At 43.9% G+C, this 24,302-nt stretch overlaps 1 protein-coding gene across 2 annotated transcripts; it reads right to left on the bottom strand.

Moving 5' to 3' along the window:
* Positions 1-873: 873 nt before the first annotated feature.
* Positions 874-22,503, bottom strand: LOC112231289 (sodium/potassium/calcium exchanger 3). 2 transcript variants are annotated; one of them, XM_024397972.2, is made up of 17 exons: positions 21,990-22,503; positions 18,528-18,644; positions 9,551-9,627; positions 9,229-9,303; positions 8,878-8,962; positions 8,445-8,548; positions 8,162-8,236; positions 7,958-7,983; positions 7,325-7,378; positions 7,078-7,220; positions 6,724-6,890; positions 6,389-6,632; positions 5,089-5,255; positions 4,854-4,968; positions 4,621-4,733; positions 4,471-4,536; positions 874-3,243 (listed from the first exon to the last, which is right to left on the bottom strand). In XM_024397972.2, exons 1-17 carry the CDS (start codon positions 22,096-22,098, stop codon positions 3,133-3,135), a joined length of 1,848 nt encoding a protein of 615 aa, XP_024253740.1. In that variant the 5' UTR covers positions 22,099-22,503; the 3' UTR covers positions 874-3,132. The 2 variants fall into 2 exon arrangements, with proteins under 2 accessions (XP_024253740.1, XP_024253741.1); XM_024397973.2 differs by lacking the exon at positions 874-3,243 and adding an exon at positions 3,883-4,029.
* Positions 22,504-24,302: the final 1,799 nt, after the last annotated feature.

Genomic DNA, 24,302 nt, shown 5'->3' on the forward strand with positions numbered 1-24,302 from the left:
CGGCTCCAACCTAACAGAATAAAACATTGAGGAACAACACACTTCAAACACAGATCTTCCATGTGAGAACTAAATCAGGGTTTTATTTGGTGCTCTGACCTGAACTGCTAACAGAGGCAGGATTTATGACTGGTTGGTTGGTAGTGGGGACTCCTTGGTGGTCTTCCTATCTCAGTAGGTACTTAATAAAGGACTACCCTGGACATACGACAGGTGACTAAACCTGGGATACTTAGCAGCACCAGCAACCAGCCTGTACAACTCAACAGTCTCTATTCCTCTACTCCTTATTTGAAATGTAAAAAATGTTGAGTGGCTGAAATCAAAGAGCAGAACTATACCGAACAAAAATATAAACGCAACATGTTAAGTGTTGGTCCCATGTTTCATGAGCTGAAATAAAAGATCCCAGAAATGTTCCATACGCACAAAAAGCGTATTTCTCTCAAATTTTGTAAACAAATTTGATTACATCCCAATTAGTGAGCATTTCTGCTTTGCGAAGATAATCCATCCACCTAACAGGTGTGGTATATCAAGAAGCTGATTAAACAGCATGCTCATTACACATGTGCACCTTGTGCTGGGGACAATAAAAGGCCACTCTAAAATGTGCAGTTTTGTCACACAACACAATGCCACAGATGTCTCAAGTTTTGAGGGAGCGTGCAATTGGCATGCTGACTGCAGGAATGTCCACCAGAGCTGTTGCCAGAGAATTTAATGTTAATTTCTCTACCATATGCCACCTCCATAGTTGTTTTAGAGAATTTGGCAGTACATTCAACCGGCCTCACAACCGCAGAGCACGTGTAACCATGCCAGCCCAGGACCTCCACATCCGGCTTCTTCACCTGTAGGATCGTCTGAGACCAGCCACCCAGACAACTGATGAAACTGAGGAGTACTCCTGTCTGTAATAAAGCTCTTTTGTGGGGAAAAGCGTATACTGATTGGCTGGGCCTGGCTCCTCAGTAGGTGGGCCCGACTCCCAAGTGGTTGGGCCTATGCCCTCCCAGGCCCACCCATGGCTGTGCCCCTGCCCAGTCATGTGAAATCCATTGATTAGGGCCTAATGAATTTATTCTCTATTCCCTTATATAAACTGTAACTCAGTACACTCTTTGAAATGGTTGCATGTTGCATTTATGTTTTCGTTCAGTGCAATAGTTCGATCACATAAAGAATGTATTCTGCAATTCTTTCATTTGGCAAAAAGTATGAGTCATTTGATCTGATCTGAAATCTAAATGATTTCAGGAAATCATATTCACGCTGTAAATAAATACCTGTACGTTTTTGAGAATATACTATTTTGCAGAGCAAACCATTAAGTATTGTAATCACAAGCACTTGACAAAAGAAATATATGAAATCTCTTGGGAATAATAAATAAAGATACTAAATCAAGGAGATTCAGTGCTGACAATGATCTCAGCTGGCTTATATAGAATAGTGGCTTAGAAAGTGATACAATTCAATATAACCTTATTCTCCTTTCATCAGATATAGGTGGACTGTGCTGATCTGAAGTGTCAGTCTTATTATCACTTTACAAAGTGACAAAAATATACTTCATTTTTCAGTTACAGCATATGATATTCTCACAAATATCACGGGAAGAATATATTATTTAGTGCTTATATCAAAAACACCACAAACCTAGTCTGTTTGACATACATTTTTTGTAAAACTATGTAAAATATTTAGTAAACATTTAGAAACAGTAAAAAGTATGGTCTTGTAGACCTAATAATCATTGTACAGTAATACAAACACTGATCGTCCATAAACGTAGTGAACTATTACAACAGACCCGTACGCATGATATCAAAGGTTGTGACACCCATAGAAACATGTCGTCAATAGTAATAACACTTCTAAAAATGATCAAATCATACATTTCACGTTAGCCTATTATTTACTTAGTTTGTAACAGTACATGTTATGAGGCAAAACATGATTAATGAATCCTCTATGGAGGAACTCAGTCTGTCACTTTACAAATTCTAGTCACATAATCTGCATCTCTTAGGAATCCTTCTTCTATTGTACATCTATGACACGTTAACAACGTCCATTTTTCTTATTGCTTCGTTCGTAGTACCTTACTGACAGTTCTATGCTCCACTGTACTCCAGCACTGCTACACATTTACACAAATGTACACACTGTATCACCACACAACAAGGTCATGTCAGCTAGGGAATACGTTGAAAACAAAACACAGGCGTTCCAAACGTAAGGTCAAGAAACGAGGATTAGTCTACTGTATTATTTTTCCATTGGTCACTGCTGAACATTAGGTGTTGCTACGTATTAAAACACCAAACTTCGGAAGAAAAAGGTTTGTGCTATAGAAAAGACTGCTGTGTGTGTGTGTGTGTGTGTGTGTGTGTGTGTGTGTGTGTGTGTGTGTGTGTGTGTGTGTGTGTGTGTGTGTGTGTGTGTGTGTGTGTGTGTGTGTGTGTGTGTGTGAGAGAGAGTAGGTTCTTCTATCCTTGAGGGGACCTTAAAATCTCCAAGAGTCACCACAAGTGAAACAAGGAAAATTGTCCCTAGTTTAGGATTTATGTTTAGGGTTACAATTAAGGTTGGAATTAGGGTAAGGGGCTGGTAGTTTATGGTTAGGAGTTAGGGAAAATAGTGTTTTGAATGGAAATGTATTTTAGGTCCCCACAAGGATAGAAGAACACAACGTGTGTGTGTGTGTGTGTGTGTGTGTGTGTGTGTGTGTGTGTGTGTGTGTGTGTGTGTGTGTGTGTGTGTGTGTGTGTGTGTGTGTGTGTGTGTGTGTGTGTGTGTGTGTGTGTGTGTGTGTGTGTGTGTGAGAGAGAGACTGACTAACTAACTATCCGGAAATCCGCACAAGGAAAATTCTCCCTTGTGGACTTAGGGTTAGGGAAAATTTTAGGTCCCCACAAGGATAGTAAAACGTGTGTGTGTATTTGTGTACAATGTCACCCAAGGATATCCTGTTTGTGGAACATCACATGTTAACTGTAGCACGATGTAGCTCAGGCTGGGTTTTTTTGGCTTTAGGACAGAGTATGTCAGGGAGACAGAGGACTCCTGGACGTGGCAGCTGACAGGAAGGCAAATCAGGGTTGACCTTCGAACCCAGCGTCAGCCTCACATCTGCCCAAAGAAGATGGAGCAGAGCAGGAAGATGGCATAGAGTAATATCAGCCCCAGGCCCAGACGGCGGTCCAGCTTCCAGTGGTTCAGATGAACACTCATGACCTGGGAGGTAAGAAGGGAAGAGGGGGAGGTGAAGAGAGAACAGGGGATGGGCAGATGGAGAGGGGTTTAATGGAAATGAGAAAGAAAAGTTGCATGAGGTAAAGAAAGGAATAGCTTGGCTATGACTGGGTGATTGCGTAATAGATGGAGCCACAAAATGAACTTGTCTAGCACCGGTATGGTGATACTGATGGTTTGTTTAAATAGCAGGTTAGGAGAACTAACGTGGCAGGTTAGGAGAACTAATGTGGTAGGTTAAGAGAACTAATGTGGCAGGTTACGACTAACGTGGCAGGTTAAGAGAACTAATGTGGCAGGTTAGCAGAACTAATGTGACAGGTTAGGAGAACTAACTTGGTAGGTTAGGAGAACAAACGTGGCAGGTTAGCAGAACTAATGTGGCAGGTTTGGATAACTAACGTGGTAGGTTAGAACTAACGTGGCAGGTTAGGAGAACTAATGTGACAGGTTAGGATAAATAAAGTGACAGGTTAGGAGAACTAACGTGGCAGGTTAGGAGAACTAATGTGGCAGGTTAGGAGAACTAATGTGGCAGGTTAGGAGAACTAACGTGGCAGGTTAGGAGAACTAATGTGGCAGGTTAGGAGAACTAATGTGGCAGGTTAGGAGAACTAACGTGGCAGGTTAGGAGAACTAATGTGGCAGGTTAGGAGAACTAATGTGGCAGGTTAGGAGAACTAATGTGGCAGGATAGGAGAACTAATGTGGCAGGTTAGGAGAACTAATGTGGCAGGTTAGGAGAACTAATGTGGCAGGTTAGGAGAACTAACGTGGCAGGTTAGGTGATGGGGGTATAGGTAAGGAAAAGGGTTATAGTTAGGTTTAGCTAAAAAATGCTACAGTTGTCAACAACTTTAATCCCCGACAACTAGTTGGAGCTGTGGTAGCGAACAATGGTACAAACCATCAGTATCATAACACCGGAACCACACCCTGCTCCAGAAAGACTGTAATATACTCTGTCTTGTCTGCCGGCATCCTGCTTGTGGTCCATAACAAATATCTTGTAAAAACCTTAAATACCAGTAAAACTATGATCATACTGTGTTTGTGGTGTGTAAGAAAAGACTTGTAAAAAGTGAAACACCAATAGAATTGTGATACGCGTGTGGCATATGGCCTGTTATGTGGTTAAATGATGCTCAGAACCAGATGTCTAGTGAAACAGTAACTGATGGTGACAGGAACGCATGCACACACACTTACTGTGAGGAAGACAGAGGCCAGCAGCAGGACGACAGAATACACCAGGCCCTTGTTATTGATGTAAACCTGTGAGGAAGAGGAGGATGAGAGGGGTCAGATGTCGATGATTGTTAAATGTCCATAAGAGAGAGAGAGGTTTAATGAACCCACCAATGATCCATTGTCCACCACCAGAGTGCGCAGAGCCCAGGGAAAACCCAGCCCCAACAGGATGTCAAAGATATTACTGCCAATGGAGTTAGACACCGCCATGTCCCCCATACCTGAGGAGAGGGGGGGAGTAAAGTCAAACTAAAGCAGTCTACACTACACCACCAGGACGTCAAGAGGCTGGTCAGGAATCTGAAGATGAGAGGAAGTTGAAAAGAGAGGATGACGGGTACCTTGCCGAGCTACAATGAGGCTGGCCATGCAGTCTGGCACACTGGTGCCCGCTGCCAGGAAGGTGATGCCCATGATGTAGTCTGGGATGTCTAGTGTGTAACTGATGATGGTGACCTGGTGGGCACACACAGCTAGATCAGAGACAGAGACACCACACACACTCACCCTCTCAATATTATCCTACAACTCCTGGAACATCCAATATGGCCTTACGGCTCTGCTGTGGGTCCTTACCATCCACACCATGAGATAAGAGAAGATGGCTATCCACAGGGTGGAGGCCACGAAGGTGACCATGAACCAGCGGTGCCAGCGTGGGAACACACAGTTAGGCACAGTGCAGTACAGCAGCAGGCCCAGGGGCCACGAGATCAGCCACTTGACCCGCGCACAGCAACCCCCTGCCATACACATATGAACAACAATATAGTGTCGGTCACAGACCAGAACATACCAGAGCCGACACCCACTTTGTTTTCCTCAAATACAATTTCAGCGAACGTCAGGGAAATTGTCTGTAGCCCTTTACACTCGTACCCGTATGTATACGGGTTGAAAATGGCAGATTTGGGCACCAATAAGCGCTAAAATTGGAAAGCAGTGACTGTACAGTAAGTTGTTATACATGATGTCAGAGGTCTGGCTCTGCGCTTCACAGCTCTGAATGGGTTTTGACTGACAGCAGTTCTGAACTTGAGCACCGCGCACAATAAGAAGTTGCTCCCATCCCTCCCGCTAATTGGGCAACTTTTACACATTTTTTGTTGTCTAAGTGAGGGAAATGCTGTATATTAAGATGACTCAATGTATTTTGAGAGATGAGGCGTTGAGGATTACAATAAATTCCGCGTTGATGTCAGAAAAGCAATCCAAACACCTGTGAGTCCAAATGTGTACTTTTTCAATAAATGTGCACATTTTCAAATCCTAAAACTCATGTCAAATACCGTGTCAACGTTTATGATCACTATGTTTGATGTAGAGTTACAAGATGACACGCCGTCATACCCGTGGTTTTTCTGAACAGTATGTTGAAGGAAATGTACCGTTGGACACGCATCATGACTCCTTTCTATGAGCACCAAAATTACCATCTGTTTTGTTAGGCCTTGTGAAAGCCTAACACAAGCCTAACAAGATCAGATTTCATAACTAAGTCATGTTGTCAATAGAACATGCTTTCAAATCATGCCCACCTGACCCAGGTTGCGATTTATAATGGATAGTTTTTGGATTGCGTAAACAACAACCGTAATTGTGTGATGGCGGGGATGCAGGGTTGTGTTCCAAATTCAACTACTACAAGTGTGCTTGCTCTAGTTTCTCACAGCTAGGAAAGCTAAAAAAAAAAAGCACCTTATTGTCATAAAAGTGCATTGAAATTGCGTTGGAACTGTGCACACTTTGGAGAGGCGAGTGGCCACTTAGAGATACTTCAAACCCTTGTAATTGGTTTTGTCTTACGTTGCACCTACCCCACATTTTATAATGTTACTGAATGTATCCAGAGTATTTTTAGATTTTGTTATATCACCTGGCCAATGCAGAGGCCTGAATGGCCCATCATCATCATCCTCCTCTTCCTCAGCGTGACAGCCCTCCGCTCCTGGCTTCTCCCCCCCTGCATCCCCTACCCTGGCCCCGTCAGGGGTCTGCTTCTCCACACTGCCCCCATTCTCCAGACCTCCAGAGCTCAACCCCTTCAGAGGGGTGCCCCCTGCCGCTGAGCTGGCCTCCCCGTCCAGCTGGCTGTTGGGACTCCTGATCAGCCTCTGTCTCTGTGTAGGAAAGCGAGAGAGAGTGAGAGTGCACATTAGTTCTCCATAGTGGCTAATGTAGCCCCTTGTTGATGGTCCTCCAGTCCAATACCTCACTGATGAGCACACGGCCTGCCATGGTGAGCCTGGTGCGAGGGGAGAAGTGGGGGCTGATCATTATGCGCAGGCCGGCCTCGGAGAAGGACAGCTGGTGGGGGTTGAGGATCAGGAGCTCGTCCACCATCACCACCGGAGGAGACTCCTGACCCTGGGGTTGTCCTGCAAGGTGAGGGAGGGATGGGAAGACTTTGGGTAACACTTTACCTAAAGCCAACAGGCAGGTATAATGCATTATGATGTTGTTATAATGCACTGTGAGACTTGTAATGTAACAACAAATCAATAACAGCCACAGCTTCTAACACTCAGACAGTGAGAGCTGAAAGGAGCTCCAATCCAAACAGACCTTTCCTGAGCAGCACCATGTTGGTGTTACAGGTGAGTCCGTCCTCTGCCATCTCCTCGTCTCTGAGTCCCTCACTGATAAGGCAGCACTGACCCGGGCCCCCAAACCGACGTTGCACACATCCCCTGATCTGGGAGTTGAACCTGAAACCACAAAACAGCTGTCATTTGAGAAACAGCACAAGCAGACACTAGCTACATGCTCTGTGGATTGAGGACTCTTGTGAGAGGTGTTTCAGCATACTCACTTCATGATAAGGATGTAAACTCCATACATGGTCATTAGGAGCACGGCCTCCCACCTACAATCAGAGAAATACACGGCTCAACTACCACCTAAAACCAGTAAACAGCTCAATCAGAGAAATACACGGCTCAACTACCACCTAAAACCAGTAAACAGTTCAATCAGAGAAATACACAGTTCAACTACCACCTAAAGCCAGTAAACAGTTCAACTACCACCTAAAACCAGTAAACAGCTCAATCAGAGAAATACACAGTTCAACTATCCCCTAAAACCAGTAAACAGTTCAACTACCCCCTAAAACCAGTAAACAGTTCAACTACCACCTAAAACCAGTAAACAGTTAAACTACCACTTAAAATCAGTAAACAGCTCAATCAGAGAAATACACAGTTCAACTACCACCTAAAACCAGTAAACAGTTCAATCAGAGAAATACACAGTTCAACTACCACCTAAAACCAGTAAACAGTTCAACTACCACCTAAAACCAGTAAACAGTTCAACTACCACCTAAAACCAGTAAACAGTTCAACTACCACCTAAAACCTGCAAACTGCTATTTTACTGTACTTTTACAATTCTGACGTGTAACATTGAGACCTTTGGCAGCATTAATCATGATAAAACTCACCAGACAACTTTTGCATCGTATATAACCTACAAAGAGAAAGTTAACACATTAAAATAGTCACAGCTGCATCATCATTTCACTATGTACAGGCAGATTATACAGCACTGTAATTGTAGAGCACAAGTAAGCTCCTATATACTGATCTCTAAATGCATTTGATTGTGTGGTCTTAATTTCCCCTCCTCCCTCCCTTGTCTGGCTCACCAGGATGAGAGCCAGCACAGAGAAGATGTAGTAGGTGGAGTCCCTGAACAGAGACCACCACGTCAGAACCACCGTCTGCAGAGGGGGAGGAGCCACACAGAGAGAGATTCCACTAACAGACAACCAACACACAGCTAAATCAAGATGAAGTCCTCAGGTTCACTCAGCCAGTGCATGTGTAGAATCATTTCTAAAATACGTTTCCATGTATTTATGAGCTCTTTAGCCATAGCTAGCTACACTGTTAAGACCATAAGGTGTGTAGTCTTTGGCAGGTCTGTACCTGGCCCGCAAAGATGCCACAAACACCAATGATGACCAGGATGTTGAAGACCGCTGAGCCCACGATGGTGCCGACCCCCACGTCTCCTTTAGTGATGAACACACCTGAGATGGAAAGAGAGGTGTGGGAGGGGCTGTAGTGACAATTACATTTTAGTGGATGAAACCAACGGTTATCTCAATGTGTTCTATACGTTGATGTAGAATGAAAGACTATTCATATTGACTCTGCTGACATCATATGGATATGTGTGGCATTACATGATACACAAACATGTTCATTTGGATGGTTTGAAGATCCATGGCAAGATGATGAAAGTTATGGGCCATTTGTATCAGTCAGTGTTGGGCATAATGTATAGTGTTCATTGACACAATATTGGCCACTGATATCAGGAAATATGAGGTGAAATACAGAGTGATTAAGAACTGACCAATGAGAGAGGTGAAGAGCTCTGGTGCTGAGCTTCCTGCAGCCATGAAGGTTGCCCCTGCCACATCCTCACTGAGCTGCAGGTTCTGACAGGGACAGAGACAAGGGGAACATTCTCACACAATCATAATACATGATCAAGAAGCACTATGTCTTGTCTTGCACAAAGTTTATATTTTAAATGTGTCAACTAAAAGTAGTAATAATGTAGTGATAAAAAGCAGCACATGGTGCCTCCTTCTTCCTGTATCCTGTACCTTCCTGTATCCTGTACCTTCCTGTATCCTGTACCTTCCTGTATCCTGTACCTTCCTGTATCCTGTACGTTAACTGGTGTTGTTGGTTTTCTCACCTCTGATATTTTCTCCAGGGAAGGGACAAAGTAGTCATCACAGACAATAGCAAGAGCATAGAACATGTAGATAGCCTAAAAGATACAGCGAGAGATGAAAATAGAGATACAATCTGTAAGGATGTGATAAGGAAGTGTTTAAGTTATTCAGTTCATTTCGGCAGGTGTACTTCACTATGATTGGCAGATAAATGATATTAGGAAACATCTGAACAGATGGAATTGCACTGAGGGTGTGGCTGCAAAACTGCAGTATCATGGTTGTTTTGTGAGGTGTGTTAAACAGGTGTGTTTTCTGCATTGTGTGTTATGGGACACTCACACACAGCACATGTAACAGCACTGCTCCTCCTTTCAGCTCCTCCTTGGTGAAGATGTCTTCTGGAAACTCATGGATGGCTCAGGGAGAGAGAACAGTACAACACAGTTAGACACAGATCCTACCTCTCTCTGTCGAGAGAGAGAGAGAGAGAGGGGGGAGAATGGAGGTGGAAAAGGATAGTCAACAACAACAGCAGAGGGGAAAGGAGAGAGAGGGGGAGAGAATGGAGGTGGAAAAGGATAGTCAACAACAACAGCAGAGCGGGAAGGAGAGAGAGGGGGGAGAATGGAGGTGGAAAAGGATAGTCAACAACAACAGCAGAGGGGAAAGGAGAGAGGGGGGAGAGAATGGAGGTGGAAAAGGATAGTCAACAACAACAGCAGAGGGGGAAGGAGAGAGAGGGGGAGAGAATGGAGGTGGAAAATGATAGTCAACAACAACAGCAGAGGGGGAAGGAGAGAGAGGGGGAGAGAATGGAGGTGGAAAAGGATAGTCAACAACAACAGCAGAGGGGGAAGGAGAGAGAGGGGGAGAGAATGGAGGTGGAAAAGGATAGTCAACAACAACAGCAGAGGGGGAAGGAGAGAGAGGGGGAATGGAGGTGGAAAAGGATAGTCAACAACAACAGCAGAGGGGGAAGGAGAGAGGGGGAGAGAATGGAGGTGGAAAATGATAGTCAACAACAACAGCAGAGGGGAAAGGAGAGAGAGGGGGAGAGAATGGAGGTGGAAAAGGATAGTCAACAACAACAGCAGAGGGGAAGGAGAGAGAGGGGGGAGAGAATGGAGGTGGAAAATGATAGTCAACAACAACAGCAGAGGGGGAAGGAGAGAGAGGGGGAGAGAATGGAGGTGGAAAAGGATAGTCAACAACAACAGCAGAGGGGAAAGGAGAGAGAGGGGGGAGAGAATGGAGGGAAAAGGATAGTCAACAACAACAGAGGGGGAAGGAGAGAGGGGGGGAATGGAGGTGGAAAATGATAGTCAACAACAACAGCAGAGGGGGAAGGAGAGAGGGGGGGAATGGAGGTGGAAAAGGATAGTCAACAACAACAGCAGAGGGGGAAGGAGAGAGGGGGAATGGAGGTGGAAAAGGATAGTCAACAACAACAGCAGAGGGGGAAGGAGAGAGGGGGGAATGGAGGTGGAAAAGGATAGTCAACAACAACAGCAGAGGGGGAAGGAGAGAGAGAGGGGGAGAATGGAGGTGGAAAATGATAGTCAACAACAACAGCAGAGGGGGAAAGAAATCAGTCTTGCGCTAATCTGACAAAATGGATGTCATGCCGCTCAAGACCAAAAGCAGAACAGCGTCATCAAGCTGCCACATTGGTTTGTAATGACATGGCTTTCCTGTCCCTGTATCATCATCCTTCTTATGATAAAGGACAGATACACGCATCGTAATAACACAGCTGGCCTTCTGGAAGAATGAATGACAATTTCACCAAATTGCTTTCCAGGTCCAATCCTTTCTGAAGGAATACAATGCTATATAAAATTTAATTGTATTTGTCACATGTGCTGAATACAACAGTTTTCGACTTTACCGTGAAATGCTTACTTACAAGCCCTTAACCAACAATGCAGTTTTAAGAAAATATAGTAAAGAAAATATTTACCAAACTAAGGTAAAAAATCCCAAAAGTAACACAATAAAATAACAATAATGAGGCTATATACTGGGGGCACCGGTACCGAGTCAATGTGTGGGGGTACAGGTTAGTCATAGGGGTAAATTGACTATGCATAGATAATAAACAGCGAGTAGCAGCAGTGTAAAAACAAAGTCTATGACTTGGGTAACTGGAGTCTTTGACAGTATATAGCTGAAGGAGGCACCTTGAAGGTTTGTTCCTCCACGGTCCTAAAGGAATTGCTGCAGCTAAGTGTCAGGATCTGGCTCAGACTCCCAAGAAATCATACTTATCCACCTGACACACAGCAGCCTAATAACTGATCTCCTATGGAATTGCTCCCTCCACGCAGCCAGACACCTGTACAGGCTAGCAGATGCTGCCCCCCTGGGCCGTGTAGAGAGAGAGGAGCAGAGGAGCAGAGCTCTGATGAGGAGGTGTGTGGAACAGCTGGTTCCTGCTCCTCCAGTCCTCAGGCGTATGTGAGGGTGTTAGTGAACGCTTCCCCTCGGCGCGACGAGCAGAGGAGGCTGCAGCCTAGAGAGCACAGGGCACTGCTGCTAAATCCGTACTCAGACGCAGGGGAAAATTAACTTTAACAACTGGGGAGCCCAAACCTATTAATAGACCTGCTGCTCTGAGACAGGCAGCCCTGGGTAGCCTATACAGCCAGTCCCACAATGCACGCTGTCTGACGCATGCTGCACGACTCATTCTACACCAAACACACTTCCTATAATATACATGCTACACATCACATGATGTATGACACACACCACTAAACATAGGCTTCATGACATATACTACACAGTATGCCCTCTACACGCCATCAGCTGTGCTGTGATTCTATGACAGCATGCCATCCTGAAGCTTCTCCCTGTAGATTAGAAAAGCACACCTCTCATGTGATCACGGCTATTTGATTTTGATCCTTGAATCTGTAGTGTGAGGCAGAGAGGAGAGGGTGCCATATGGTCTAGAGGTTTGTAGGATGACAGTGTGCTTCTATACAATGCCCTTCTGTACTGTGTATGTGTACAACATATGGTTATCTAATGTACATCTAGCGATGTAATCAACATTCTGAATCTGAGCCTCAGAGGGTGAGGTTCCCTCTCTCTGCCTCTGCTCGGCTTGTACTTCCACCTCCCAGAGAACTGTGGGGAAAGGAGCTTATTTTCTTTTCTGGCCAGCTGTTGCACTGGGGCAGGACCTGTTCACTAAACCATCCCAGGTTAGCATGTCAACTTTCTGTCAGATTATCATAAGAAAGAGTGAGGCAGCATCTCACTAAAGAACGTGGGTACACATCTGCATCTTATCAGTGTGAGGACATCTGTGCTGTAGTTGTGGTATTATTATCATTTTCTGTTGTCCTTATCCTATAGCTGTGTTTTGGAAAGCAGGCCAGATCTGGATCCTCCCCCAGGTCCCCAGGACATGTAGCCCCAATACACAAGGCCCCAGTTGAACATGTCTATGTAAATGCCGTGCTGAAACACGCCTCTCAGATGAACGTTTTGATGGGTTGCTTCGGTGAAAGCAGTTGCCATGGAGACCCTCTCCCTGGGGACTGTGGTTTGTTGACGGGCGGCAGTGGTAAGCCAATGACGGCTGAGCGTATGGTGAGAAAGGGGGAGGGAGGGGAATGTGTGTTTACCATGGTATTGGCTTATGAAATATGAAAAAAAGAGAAATGACAGGCAGCTCTGGAGAGAAATTTCTAAAAATATGTATTTTTCCTTGCCAACCCTCAGGAGAGGTCTGAGAGAGCGAAAGCATACGAGACAGTGTTGGCTAGGAATTGTATTTGTGAGGATGCTCATCCTCCGTTCCCTTTACTAGGCTTTTGTCACAGGACTGCTGATTGACTAGACCAGCCATAAGATGATTTACTATATCTGAGCTTGGCTTCCAATACTGGACATAGGACATAATCAGCTCTCATGAAATACACATCCTGGGGAGCGGGGCGAGGGCGTGGAGTTGTATCAGCATTCACGTGTTTCTTCTCTGGTATCACAGGCTCTGCACCATGCACCCTCTTATTACATCTACTAGTGTTATATCTCTGTGTGTCTGGTCTCCTATAAATCTCACCGGGTGAAGTTTATTGTCATTAATCTTACGCTTGAGGTAAAACTGAGAGATTTCTGCAAAATTGGCTATATTATCGTAGAAATTCATGGTCTTGGTCTTCATTTAAAGTTAGGGTTAAGCATTAGGGTTAGCAGTGTGGTTAAGGTTAGGTTTAAATCAGATTTTGTGACTTAGTGACTATGACAGCTAGTGACCCCTCTGCAAGAGCTGCCTCAAGGGCAAGATTCATGACAATAAATTTAAACCTGCATAGATCTCTCTCTGAGACACTAGATCTTATCATTATTCACACTGTGAATGGGCTTGATCTTATTTAATTTCATTGCTGATCCAATCAAGTAACTAGAGAAGGGTTCAAAATGGACATGTGATGTAATATGTGTGTGTTCCTGCGTGTGTGCGAACCCATAAGTATGCTTGAGTGTGTGTTTAATGCCATATCAGTCCGGATTAAAAGTGAACCCCCAACTAAATTAAACCGCTAAAGCTGTGAGATGAACTCCACTTGAGTCACTCTGCCACAAGGGACTTAAGAGTGTGACCGAATGGCAGGCAGAGGGAAGGAAAGAAAGAGATGTTATTGATTGAAAAAGCTGCAGGGTGTCTTGGAGTCAAGCTAAGTTATTGAGTGAAACACAGAGCAAAGTAGTCTCACGCACCAACAGAAACAGCACCACTACATAGACTGAAACCACTACAACAACCTTTTTTAAACCCCTTTTGCGTGGTATCCAATTGGTAGTTACAGTCTTGTCCCATCACGGCAACTCACATACAGACTCAGGAGAGGTGAAGGGGTCAATCTGCACTGCTTGTTGACACATTGCTCAATTAACCCGGAAGCCAGCCGCACCAATGTGTCAGAGGAAACACCGTACAACTGGTGACTTTTGTCAGCTTGCAGGCGCATGGCCCGCCACAAGGAGTCGCTAGAGCACGATGGGAAATCCCGAACGGCCAAACCCTCCCCTAACCCGGACGACACTGGGCCAATTGTGTGCCGCCTCATGTGTCTCCAGGTCACGGCCGGCTGTAACACAGCCTGGGATCGAACCCGGGGCTGTAGTGATGCCTCAAGAACTGCGATGCAGTGCCTTAGACCGCTGCACCACTTGGGAGGTCCTCACTACAACAACCTTGCATTTTTTATCCCGAATCAAAACATTTCTTTGATTTTATGACATAGTTACGAAAGGCCGACAAGAGCAAAAATAGTCAAAGCCAATCCAACCACACAAATCTCACCAAACCTCAATAACCATCCTTTATCTGACAAAACACTGGCTGAAATAATTTGAGAAATCCTCAGGAGAACTACAGTGGGAGAACAATCAATAAGCTTTAGTCCCTCACAGGAGATTACTCCACCTGTTCAGACACATCACATGGAACTATCCATCGTCTTAAAGCGTCAAGTCTCAATGTTATGTTGGTGGCCTGGGAAACAAAGAAAACTACTGCAGTAAAACAATTAGAATTCCACCACTAATACCCTATCTGAAATGAAGACGGGTAGCTGTGAGCCACATTTTATGTACAACCACACACAGAGCTGTCGGTGAGTGATCTCCATCCTTAACCTAGGACATTTACAGTGCCTTGCGAAAGTATTCGGCCCCCTTGAACTTTGCGACCTTTTGCCACACTTCAGGCTTCAAACATAAAGATATAAAACTGTATTTTTTTGTGAAGAATCAACAACAAGTGGGACACAATCATGAAGTGGAACGACATTTATTGGATATTTCAAACTTTTTTAACAGATCAAAAACTGAAAAATTGGGCATGCAAAATGATTCAGCCCCCTTAAGTTAATACTTTGTAGCGCCATCTTTTGCTGCGATTACAGCTGTAAGTCGCTTGGGGTATGTCTCTATCAGTTTTGCACATCGAGAGACTGAAATTTTTTCCCTTCCTCCTTGCAAAACAGCTCGAGCTCAGTGAGGTTGGATGGAGAGCATTTGTGAACAGCAGTTTTCAGTTCTTTCCACAGATTCTCGATTGGATTCAGGTCTGGACTTTGACTTGGCCATTCTAACACCTGGATATGTTTATTTTTGAACCATTCCATTGTAGAGTTTGCTTTATGTTTTGGATCATTGTCTTGTTGGAAGACAAATCTCTGTCCCAGTCTCAGGTCTCATCAGGTTTTCTTCCAGAATGGTCCTGTATTTGGCTCCATTCATCTTCCCATCAATTTTAACCATCTTCCCTGTCCCTGCTGAAGAAAAGCAGGCCCAAACCATGATGCTGCCACCACCATGTTTGACAGTGGGGATGGTGTTCAGGGTGATGAGCTGTGTTGCTTTTATGCCAAACATAACGTTTTGCATTGTTGCCAAAAAGTTCCATTTTGGTTTCATCTGACCAGAGCACCTTCTTCCACATGTTTGGTTTGTCTCCCAGGTGGCTTGTGGCAAACTTTAAACAACACTTTTTATGGATATCTTTAAGAAATGGCTTTCTTCTTGCCACTCTTCCATAAAGGCCAGATTTGTGCAATATACGACTGATTGTTGTCCTATGGACAGAGTCTCCCACCTCAGCTGTAGATCTCTGCAGTTCATCCAGAGTGATCATGGGCCTCTTGGCTGCATCTCTGATCAGTCTTCTCCTTGTATGGGCTGAAAGTTTAGAGGGACGGCCAGGTCTTGGTAGATTTGCAGTGGTCTGATACTCCTTCCATTTCAATATTATCGCTTGCACAGTGCTCCTTGGGATGTTTAAAGCTTGGGAAATCTTTTTGTATCCAAATCCGGCTTTAAACTTCTTCACAACAGTATCTCGGACCTGCCTGGTGTGTTTCTTGTTCTTCATGATGCTCTCTGCGCTTTTAACGGACCTCTGAGACTATCACAGTGCAGGTGCATTTATACGGAGACTTGATTACACACAGGTGGATTGTATTTATCATCATTAGTCATTTAGGTCAACATTGGATCATTCAGAGATCCTCACTGAACTTCTGGAGAGAGTTTGCTGCACTGAAAGTAAAGGGGCTGAATAATTTTGCACGCCCAATTATTCAGTTTTTGATTTGTTAAAAAAGTTTTAAATATCCAATAAATGTCGTTCCACTTCATGATTGTGTCCCACTTGTTGTTGATTCTTCACAAAAAAATACAGTTTTATATCTTTATGTTTGAAGCCTGAAATGTGGCAAAAGGTCGCAAAGTTCAAGGGGGCCGAATACTTTCGCAAGGCACTGTAAGTCATCATCAGGAACTAATGTGAACTCAGAGAGAACAAGAATTCTAGAGAGACGGGATGTGAGCTAAGGATATTCTCCCCAATTTACAAAGACTTCAGACAAAAACACAACTACTCCCATGTTTAATGGTTGCATTAGTGGCCATTTGCTTTATTTGACAGCCATAATAAATTACTCCCCTGACAAAACTCAAGGTCTTTTGAAAGGAAATATCATTTGAGTATCTATCAGATTCTCTTTTTCAATTCTCTCCTGCAGCCACTAAAATATCTCTGTGGAAAAATAATCCTCAAACCGACTGGCTCTGTTGCTTGCCGAATAAAACGAATGCATAAAAAAACACAAGCCATCGTTATTTATTCAATCTGGATCGTTGAAATGTTGCAGAGAGCACAATAAAAATGTAAAGGTCATTTCCGACTGAGCCAACATCTGCAGCATTTACCATGAATGCCGTCTCCACTGATACGGGAACATTGTCTTTATATATCAATCACACTGTAACGCTGAACTTCCACGATACGGATTGTATAGAGCCCTTATTAAAATGCATGGGCTTATCTTCTTCCCCTGGTCTATTTTTAGCTCGATCTGGTTGTTCATTCTGCCTCGGCACTTTGAATGCTTGAAAGACAGAATTATCTGGGTTTCAAAATGTAGCATTCAGTTGCTTAGCAACGCTGGCCTCAAAGGGTTCTCGACTGAAGGCAGACACTGCCATCTCCGTCTTGTTATACAGTGGGGGGATGGAGAGAGAAAGAGAGCGAGCGATTGAGAGAGGGAGAAATAAAGTGATATATAGCAATAGACGGGAAAACCGAGGCAGATAAGGGGTAGGGGGTACTGAAACCTCACTTCCGCTATCCCCAAGATAATATTCCTAGAGGTCTGTCTGAGCTGGCCGTTTGGATTATGTAATCATTAGCAGTTACAGTACACAGAGAATAGGGGATTTACGTGAAGATACAGATGAGTAGCCTACCCTGTGCTCTGTAGCCTAGGAGTAGTGCAGCTCTGAAAGACCTAATGTCATCTACCGGCCCACAGATCCATCAGCCTCTTGTTCTACAACCTGTATTTACCTTATGACTCATAAGGGAGTTGTGTCCTTGTCAAAGATACTGAGGGAGGTCTGTTTGTAACAGAAAGACCACACATCAAGTGCTTGCTTTATTGGTGTTGCAGGTGCACATATTGCATTAATAGTTCTATTCTGCCAAGTGTAAATCTAGAACGATTGTGGCAGGTCAGGGAGATAGTGGTATCTAATGCAGTTCATACATTTTCATATCGCAGACTGAAATCACTACACTGTGCATTGCTCAGTCCTGTCGTCCTGCTGCAGAGATCTCCCTAGCTGTCTTCTACCCCATGTCCTCCACTGTGTTTACTTACTGTTTATATATTTCCCTGATTCTTCCATTGCAAGTCTGGCATGGTGCTCTAACCCCTCCAGACAGAACCTTTCCTCTGGCCCGGCAGCCAAGTTTGAGACGCACAGTTTACAGAGCACCGATTCCTGACAACCACTGCACTGCAGCCTCGGCCCACATGACCTTTTCAGTTAACCCGCAGGGGAGAGCCAAGGTTCACCAGCATATACACACAGCACTAACCGCCTTCCCAAAACACACACACACACATTAACACACTAAGTCACATCTACACAGCTTAGACACTCCTGGAGCCCCCTCAAGTGTTCCACACAGTTTGGGAAATAAATATTTAGTCAACAGACAGTTTGTGCATCGATGTGTCTTCAGGACTTGTAGGGCTCCTATACTTGTAGGGCTCCTATACTCCTATTCCTGTACTTAATCATCTAACGCTAAGGAGAAGACTATTGAGTACAGAGATACTATACAGTTTGAATGGTCCCTGTCAGCTGCTATTCTCTGAGGAGACAATCATATAAAGCTGTGTGCCAGAGGACATGGTAGGGAACATACACTTTTGTCTAGAATGGGGATCAGGGTCCTTCAGTGGAGGTTGAGGTGGGAGAGATGTTTGGGGCTGTGAGGCTGACTCACCTGGTCTAGGAAGGTCCAGTGTCTGGTTGTCTTCTGTCCACTCCTCCTGCATCAGCCTGCGTCTGGAACGAACTGGAACACCCCCCTCTTCTGGCTGAGACCCAGACGACTCCGGCTCTATTGAAATGTAAGTCAACTGATTTGTAATTTGTGTATTTTATTGCACTGAGACTCATCAAAAGACCGGTCCAAAGACAAAACACTATCTTATTGGACACAACATTGAAAGGCTTTGTGTTTTAGTGCAGATGTTACAGATAATAAAAATACAGGCTGGAGGAAGCAACCAGAGAGAGTCAGCAGAGGAGATCATGTCATCTTTTATGAGCACACTCATAAGCCATTCATCATGTCAGCACTGCAATCTCCTCACGGAGTAAGTCCCTGTTCCGTATCTCTCTGTTGATAGCCTATCTCTTTATTTGGACTTCCACTATTAACCACTATATATGGAAGGACAGCATCAACAGTGAGGACCTCCACTGATGTACTGTATCTGTGTCATTGTCTCCTGAAACACAGAGATAACTGCTGCCACTCACTGAGATCTCTGTCCAGAGCAGAGTAGACCAGAGCAGACATGTGCAGATCAGACCAGAGCAGACCAGAGTCCGAGCAAACCAGAGCCTGAGCCCGATCAGACCAGACCAGAGTAGAGCAGACCAGACCAGAGCCCGAGTAGACCAGACCAGAGCAGACATGTGCAGATCAGACCAAAGCCCGAGCAGACCAGAGTCCGAGCAGACCAGAGTAGAGACAACCAGAGTAGAGCAGACCAGACCAGAGCCAGCCAGCCAGGTGGGGGCCATTACCCTCTACTCCGGTTGTTTAAGAGGTTGCTTGATCACTCTCTGTGTCCAGTCTGTTTCATGATCACTTACTGCTTTGTTTTACTCTACAGTCCAATCAACGTGTTGCACTAGGTCTGAGAGTGGGGATGTGGAGGCTTTCATGTGGAGCTGTCAAGAGGAACCTGGGTAATATGAAATTCAAATGGGCCTCTGTCACAGACGGTGCCGCCATTATCACACTCACAACACGACCACAGAACACAGAGCTCCAACCCAGACCCAGACGAAGACTACACTTTGGCCGCATTCTTGTCTCTTTCTATAGAAGATGTGGGGTTCACTCCTCAAGATGATCTGTCTGGTGCATTGTAGGCATTGTTGCTGAGAATTTTCCTGCACAGTAAGATATCTAAACGTGTAGAGTATTCAAGGTTTAAAAAGGCTTCAAAAGTTTATAATTTCCACTTTACAATTGCAGACTTTATTTGCCTTAAGGAAAAATGTATCAACCCCTACAAAAATGTTAATTCATTATAATCCACATAACAGTTCACATTTCCTGTTTCTGCAGGATGATTTTCCTGCTTTATCAAACTGGCTCAAATTAAGATCCTGCATCTGCATGGTCAAGCCTCGAACTAAGCTGGAACTGGCAATCAATGAAAAAGCCTTCAAGAACAATTGCTCTACTATAGCGACTAGTAGGCCTGCCACTAGAATGATGCTGTATGGTGAACATGGCAAATGAATACATTTATACAGTAATACACATCTTGCCATTTGCCATTAGAAAGATACATTAAATAATTGTTCATATTTTTTTCCCAAGATTAGGCCTATTAATTAATATATGGGTTAAATGCATCAAATCAAACTTTGTCACATGCGCCAAATACAACATGTGTAGTAGACCTTACCGTGAAATGCTTACTTACAAGCTCTTAACCAACAGTGATGGTAGTTATGAGATAGTGAAAGTTTAGTAGGGAAAACTGAAGAATATGACAGCTATTAAAGGGGAATATGAAAAACATCAGAACACTGGTTGTCAGAAGGTTTGTGTCATAGCTTAATCTATGAATCATTACATGAACTCATACTCTCTCAACCTGAAAATCACAGGACTGGCCCACACCACACACACACACACACACACACACACACACACACACACACACACACACACACACACACACACACACACTTGATTAAATCATTTTACCTACCATTTTACCATCTGTTGTTTCATAGCTGAGTATTTGAATCCATCCTCCGAGAGGAAACCAGGAGATCTAGAGCAGTAGAACCAGGTCTGTAGAGAATAGGGCCCCTAAAGGCTAGATCCCTCAAACTCAACTCTGGACCTTGAAGCCAGTTCCACTGCCTTTTTTCATTGTTCCCCTCTAATCAGGAACTGAATTAGGCCTGGAACACCAGGTCTGTGCAATTCATCATCAGGATGAACAGACAACCAGCAGTCTCTGGACCTTGTAGTGTAAGAGTTGAGTACCATTGGGCAAGATGTTGACCATGCGCTGTTCATACAAAGGATATGAATAACTGCATACCATCAATGTTCTCTTTTGTTCATACACTCATCCCTTTACATACAGTTTATATGCTTATCTATTTTCTCACTGTGGTGCAATTCCAATCATCCATCTTCATGTTACTTAATGCAATGCTTGATAGGGATATGTATTCTCTGGGTTCCCTCAGAGTAATTGGTTCGACTCTAGGAGGTTCTGTGTAGGTGATTGCCTGAGATGAGAGGTTCTGTGAGGATACCAGGCTCGAGCTGGGGGGTGATGCCAGCAGCATACCACCCTGCATCCCACTGTTTGCCTCTGAAGCTAAGCAGGGTCAGTCCTGGTTGGTCCCTAGTTGGTCCCTGGATGGGAGACCAAATGCTGCTGGAAGTAGAGTTGGAGGATCAAACAGACAAGAAAAAGATCCCAGAGCAGTGATTGGGGACATTGCCTGGGTGTTGTTTATTGGATGTGATGTTAAATTGGTGTCCTGACTTCTGTGCTCACTAAAGATCCCATGGCACTCATCATCAGAGTAGTGATGTTAACCCTGGTGTCCTGGCTAAATTCCCAATCTGACCATCATGGCCACCTAATCATCCCCAGCTTCAAACTGGCTCATTCATCCCCTGTAATTATTCACCAGGTCATTGCTATAAATGAGAATGTGTTCTCAGTCAATTTACCTGGTAAAATAAGGGTTAACAAAAAAATGATGCTGAAGTTTCAATGTGACGCACAATCTAGGTGCAGAATATTGGGGGATGGGACATGGGAGGGGATCATACAATATGTTGGTTCCAAATCTCTCTCTTTCATCCCATACAGCCTATTATCAATATGGTTACATAAAGATTATTTTGCGAGAAATTAAATAATCTTGCATATTTAGCCGATGGCAGTATTTCATTGTAAATTGAATTAATGAAGAATGTGAGTGAGCTGACAGATCGATCATTTCCACCCTTAGGTATTATAATACAATCTGTGAAGATATAAACATGTCCTAAAATGTTTTCAACTTCAAAAGGAATAGTAAAAAATATGTGATGCTAAAAAACACCCCACATTTACAAGCAATAATATACGTTAATTACATTATGCAAAATGTACCCATCATTATTCCTTGTGGAAAAACTCACCTGTCACGTGCGCGACCTGTGCGAGCCAAATGACCGCGAGAAGCCCAACTCCACAGCAGCAGAACCGCTGGAAGGGCCGCCGTCTCCCTGTCTGTACAACCGCCTTCATTCCGAAATCGGACCCTCACCAGTCAAAACATATCCGTTGCAGTTACGGTCAGGTCGGTTTCCACTTTTCACAGCTTAATTGCACTAGGCTACACTTTAACTTGAATGTCAAGTTAGTTGATTGTGTAAACCAGTGCTAAATCCTCGCAGACTGTAGCCTACTCAATTCGGATTACAATATTTTATCCTGCCAAGGCGCACCGTGACATCCATGCCTTGAGATCACACAAGATTACACAAGAGGAGTAGGTGGATGCAGAAGTGATGACAGCATTTACAGCCTTCAGATCGGTAGACAGATTGAAAGGTCGGCGACAGCAGAATCCGGTACAAACACGAGAGTTGAGGCGCTGGGTAGCGGTACGGTCTTTCTGCCTTGACACTATTACCACTCTGGTTGTGAAATCGTGTCGGTCGTCGTGTTGTGCGCTGTGTTCGTGTGCGCCACTAGGTGGCGACATGCTCGGCGTCATTCAATGCATAGAGTGCAACAAAACAAAATCCTAACAGACTGTGCTGAGCCAATTTTCTAAGATAGCCTATATCCTCAAGCAACCAGTGTGGCAATTTGTCATCTGAACATAGTGATAGAAATTCTTCATGAGCTATGAATTTTAGGCCAAGGCTACTACTGTGCTACTGTAAGTCAAACAACAAGAGTGATGTGATTGGCAACATACAAAATTGGCCTGGTTTTAACATTTCACAGACATTATATCTGAAAAGGAGAGAGCAACCCCCCCCACACACACACACACACCTTGCTACACATCACCTGAAACACTCTCTCTCTCTCTCTCTCTCTCCCAATTTGACACACACACCAGTGCATGCTGTCTATGTTTACAGTACATCGGTGAGTCAAACCTGCATTAAAGTTAAGCTCTTGAGCTACGGTATGTCTGACACGTTTTGTCTGGCCCCTGGTGAAGATTCTGCCTGCAGCACCAAACCCAAATAAAGACATAAGACCTGGTATTGTTGTCATCAGCCCTTCTCCAGGTGTCAGGCCAGGGAAGATAAAGAGCTTCACTGCGTTTGGTGTTTAGGAAAGCTTTCCAGAGGACAAAGCCCAGGGTAGTGTTTTTGTTATGTTGTCTTGGTGTGTTACGAATCACACTTGTGTGGAATGAGATTTGGAAAATGTATTTGCATTTCTTTACTGTATGCTCTCGGGAAGACATTTAACATAGTCAAACACAGGCCTTCATTTTCTGTAGAGTTGACTCTGTGTGTGTGTACATGCATGAGGAGGCAATATATAGTGAATTCCAAGAAGTTAACACTTCCCTTCATTTATTTAGTCCTACTGTCATTACACCATGTTGTCACTTTAGTTTCACATGCAGTAAAACTGCTCATACTGATGGTAAGGCTTTCCATAGGAACATTTTCATTCCAAAACACTATATATACATTTTCTCAAATGTTGGGAAATTAGCTTTTATTATTTAAAGCTTTTGAAAGAGATTGGTGTGTTTTTTTCACTATCAAATCAAGGCATGTTCAATGACAGACAAGTATTTGTTTAAATCTATCACTTGATGGTTTCATTTCAGAGACACAAATAATCATTTTGGGGGGAAAAATGCTAGGTTTTACACAGTCAGATGTAACAAATAACTACATTTTTTTATAAATAAATGTACAAATGATACATTTGTGGCATCAATATTTAAGACATGAAAATAAAATAAAAAATATGGTAATATGAGATCTGTAGAACATTTACAGTGTAGTCATTTAGCAGAGAGTCATTTAGTAGGGAGTCATTTAGCAGGGAGTCATTTAGCAGAGTCTCTTATCCAGAGTCACTAAAGTAGGGAGTCATTTAGCAGGGAGTCTTATCCAGAGACACTACAGTAGGGAGTCATTTAGCAGAGACACTACAGTAGGGAGTCATTTAGCAGAGACTCTTATCCAGAGACACTAGAGTAGGGAGTCATTTAGCAGAGTCTCTTATTCAGAGACACTACAGTAGGGAGTCATTTGGCAGAGGCTCTTATCCAGAGACACTACAGTAGGGAGTCATTTAGCAGTTGCTTGTCCAGAGACACTACAGTAGGGAGTCATTTAGCAGAGGCTCTTATCCAGAGGCACTGCAATAGGGAGTCATTTAGCAGAGGCTCTTACCCAGAGACACTACAGTAGGGAGTCATTTAACAGAGGCTCTTATCCAGAGACACTACAGTAGGGAGTCATTTA

This window comes from Oncorhynchus tshawytscha, linkage group LG33 (genome assembly GCF_018296145.1).
Source record: "Oncorhynchus tshawytscha isolate Ot180627B linkage group LG33, Otsh_v2.0, whole genome shotgun sequence".
Lineage (NCBI taxonomy): Eukaryota > Metazoa > Chordata > Actinopteri > Salmoniformes > Salmonidae > Oncorhynchus > Oncorhynchus tshawytscha.

Coding starts and splice junctions, on each gene's coding strand:
- LOC112231289 (XM_024397972.2), bottom strand. CDS start 22,098: ATGAAGGCGGTTGTACAGACAGGGAGACGGCGGCCCTTCCAGCGGTTC. Junction 5,256..6,388: donor CAGGCCTCTGCATTGGCCAG/GTGATATAACAA, acceptor TGTGTATGGCAG/GGGGTTGCTGTGCGCGGGTC. Junction 4,969..5,088: donor CTTATCTCATGGTGTGGATG/GTAAGGACCCAC, acceptor TGTGCCCACCAG/GTCACCATCATCAGTTACAC.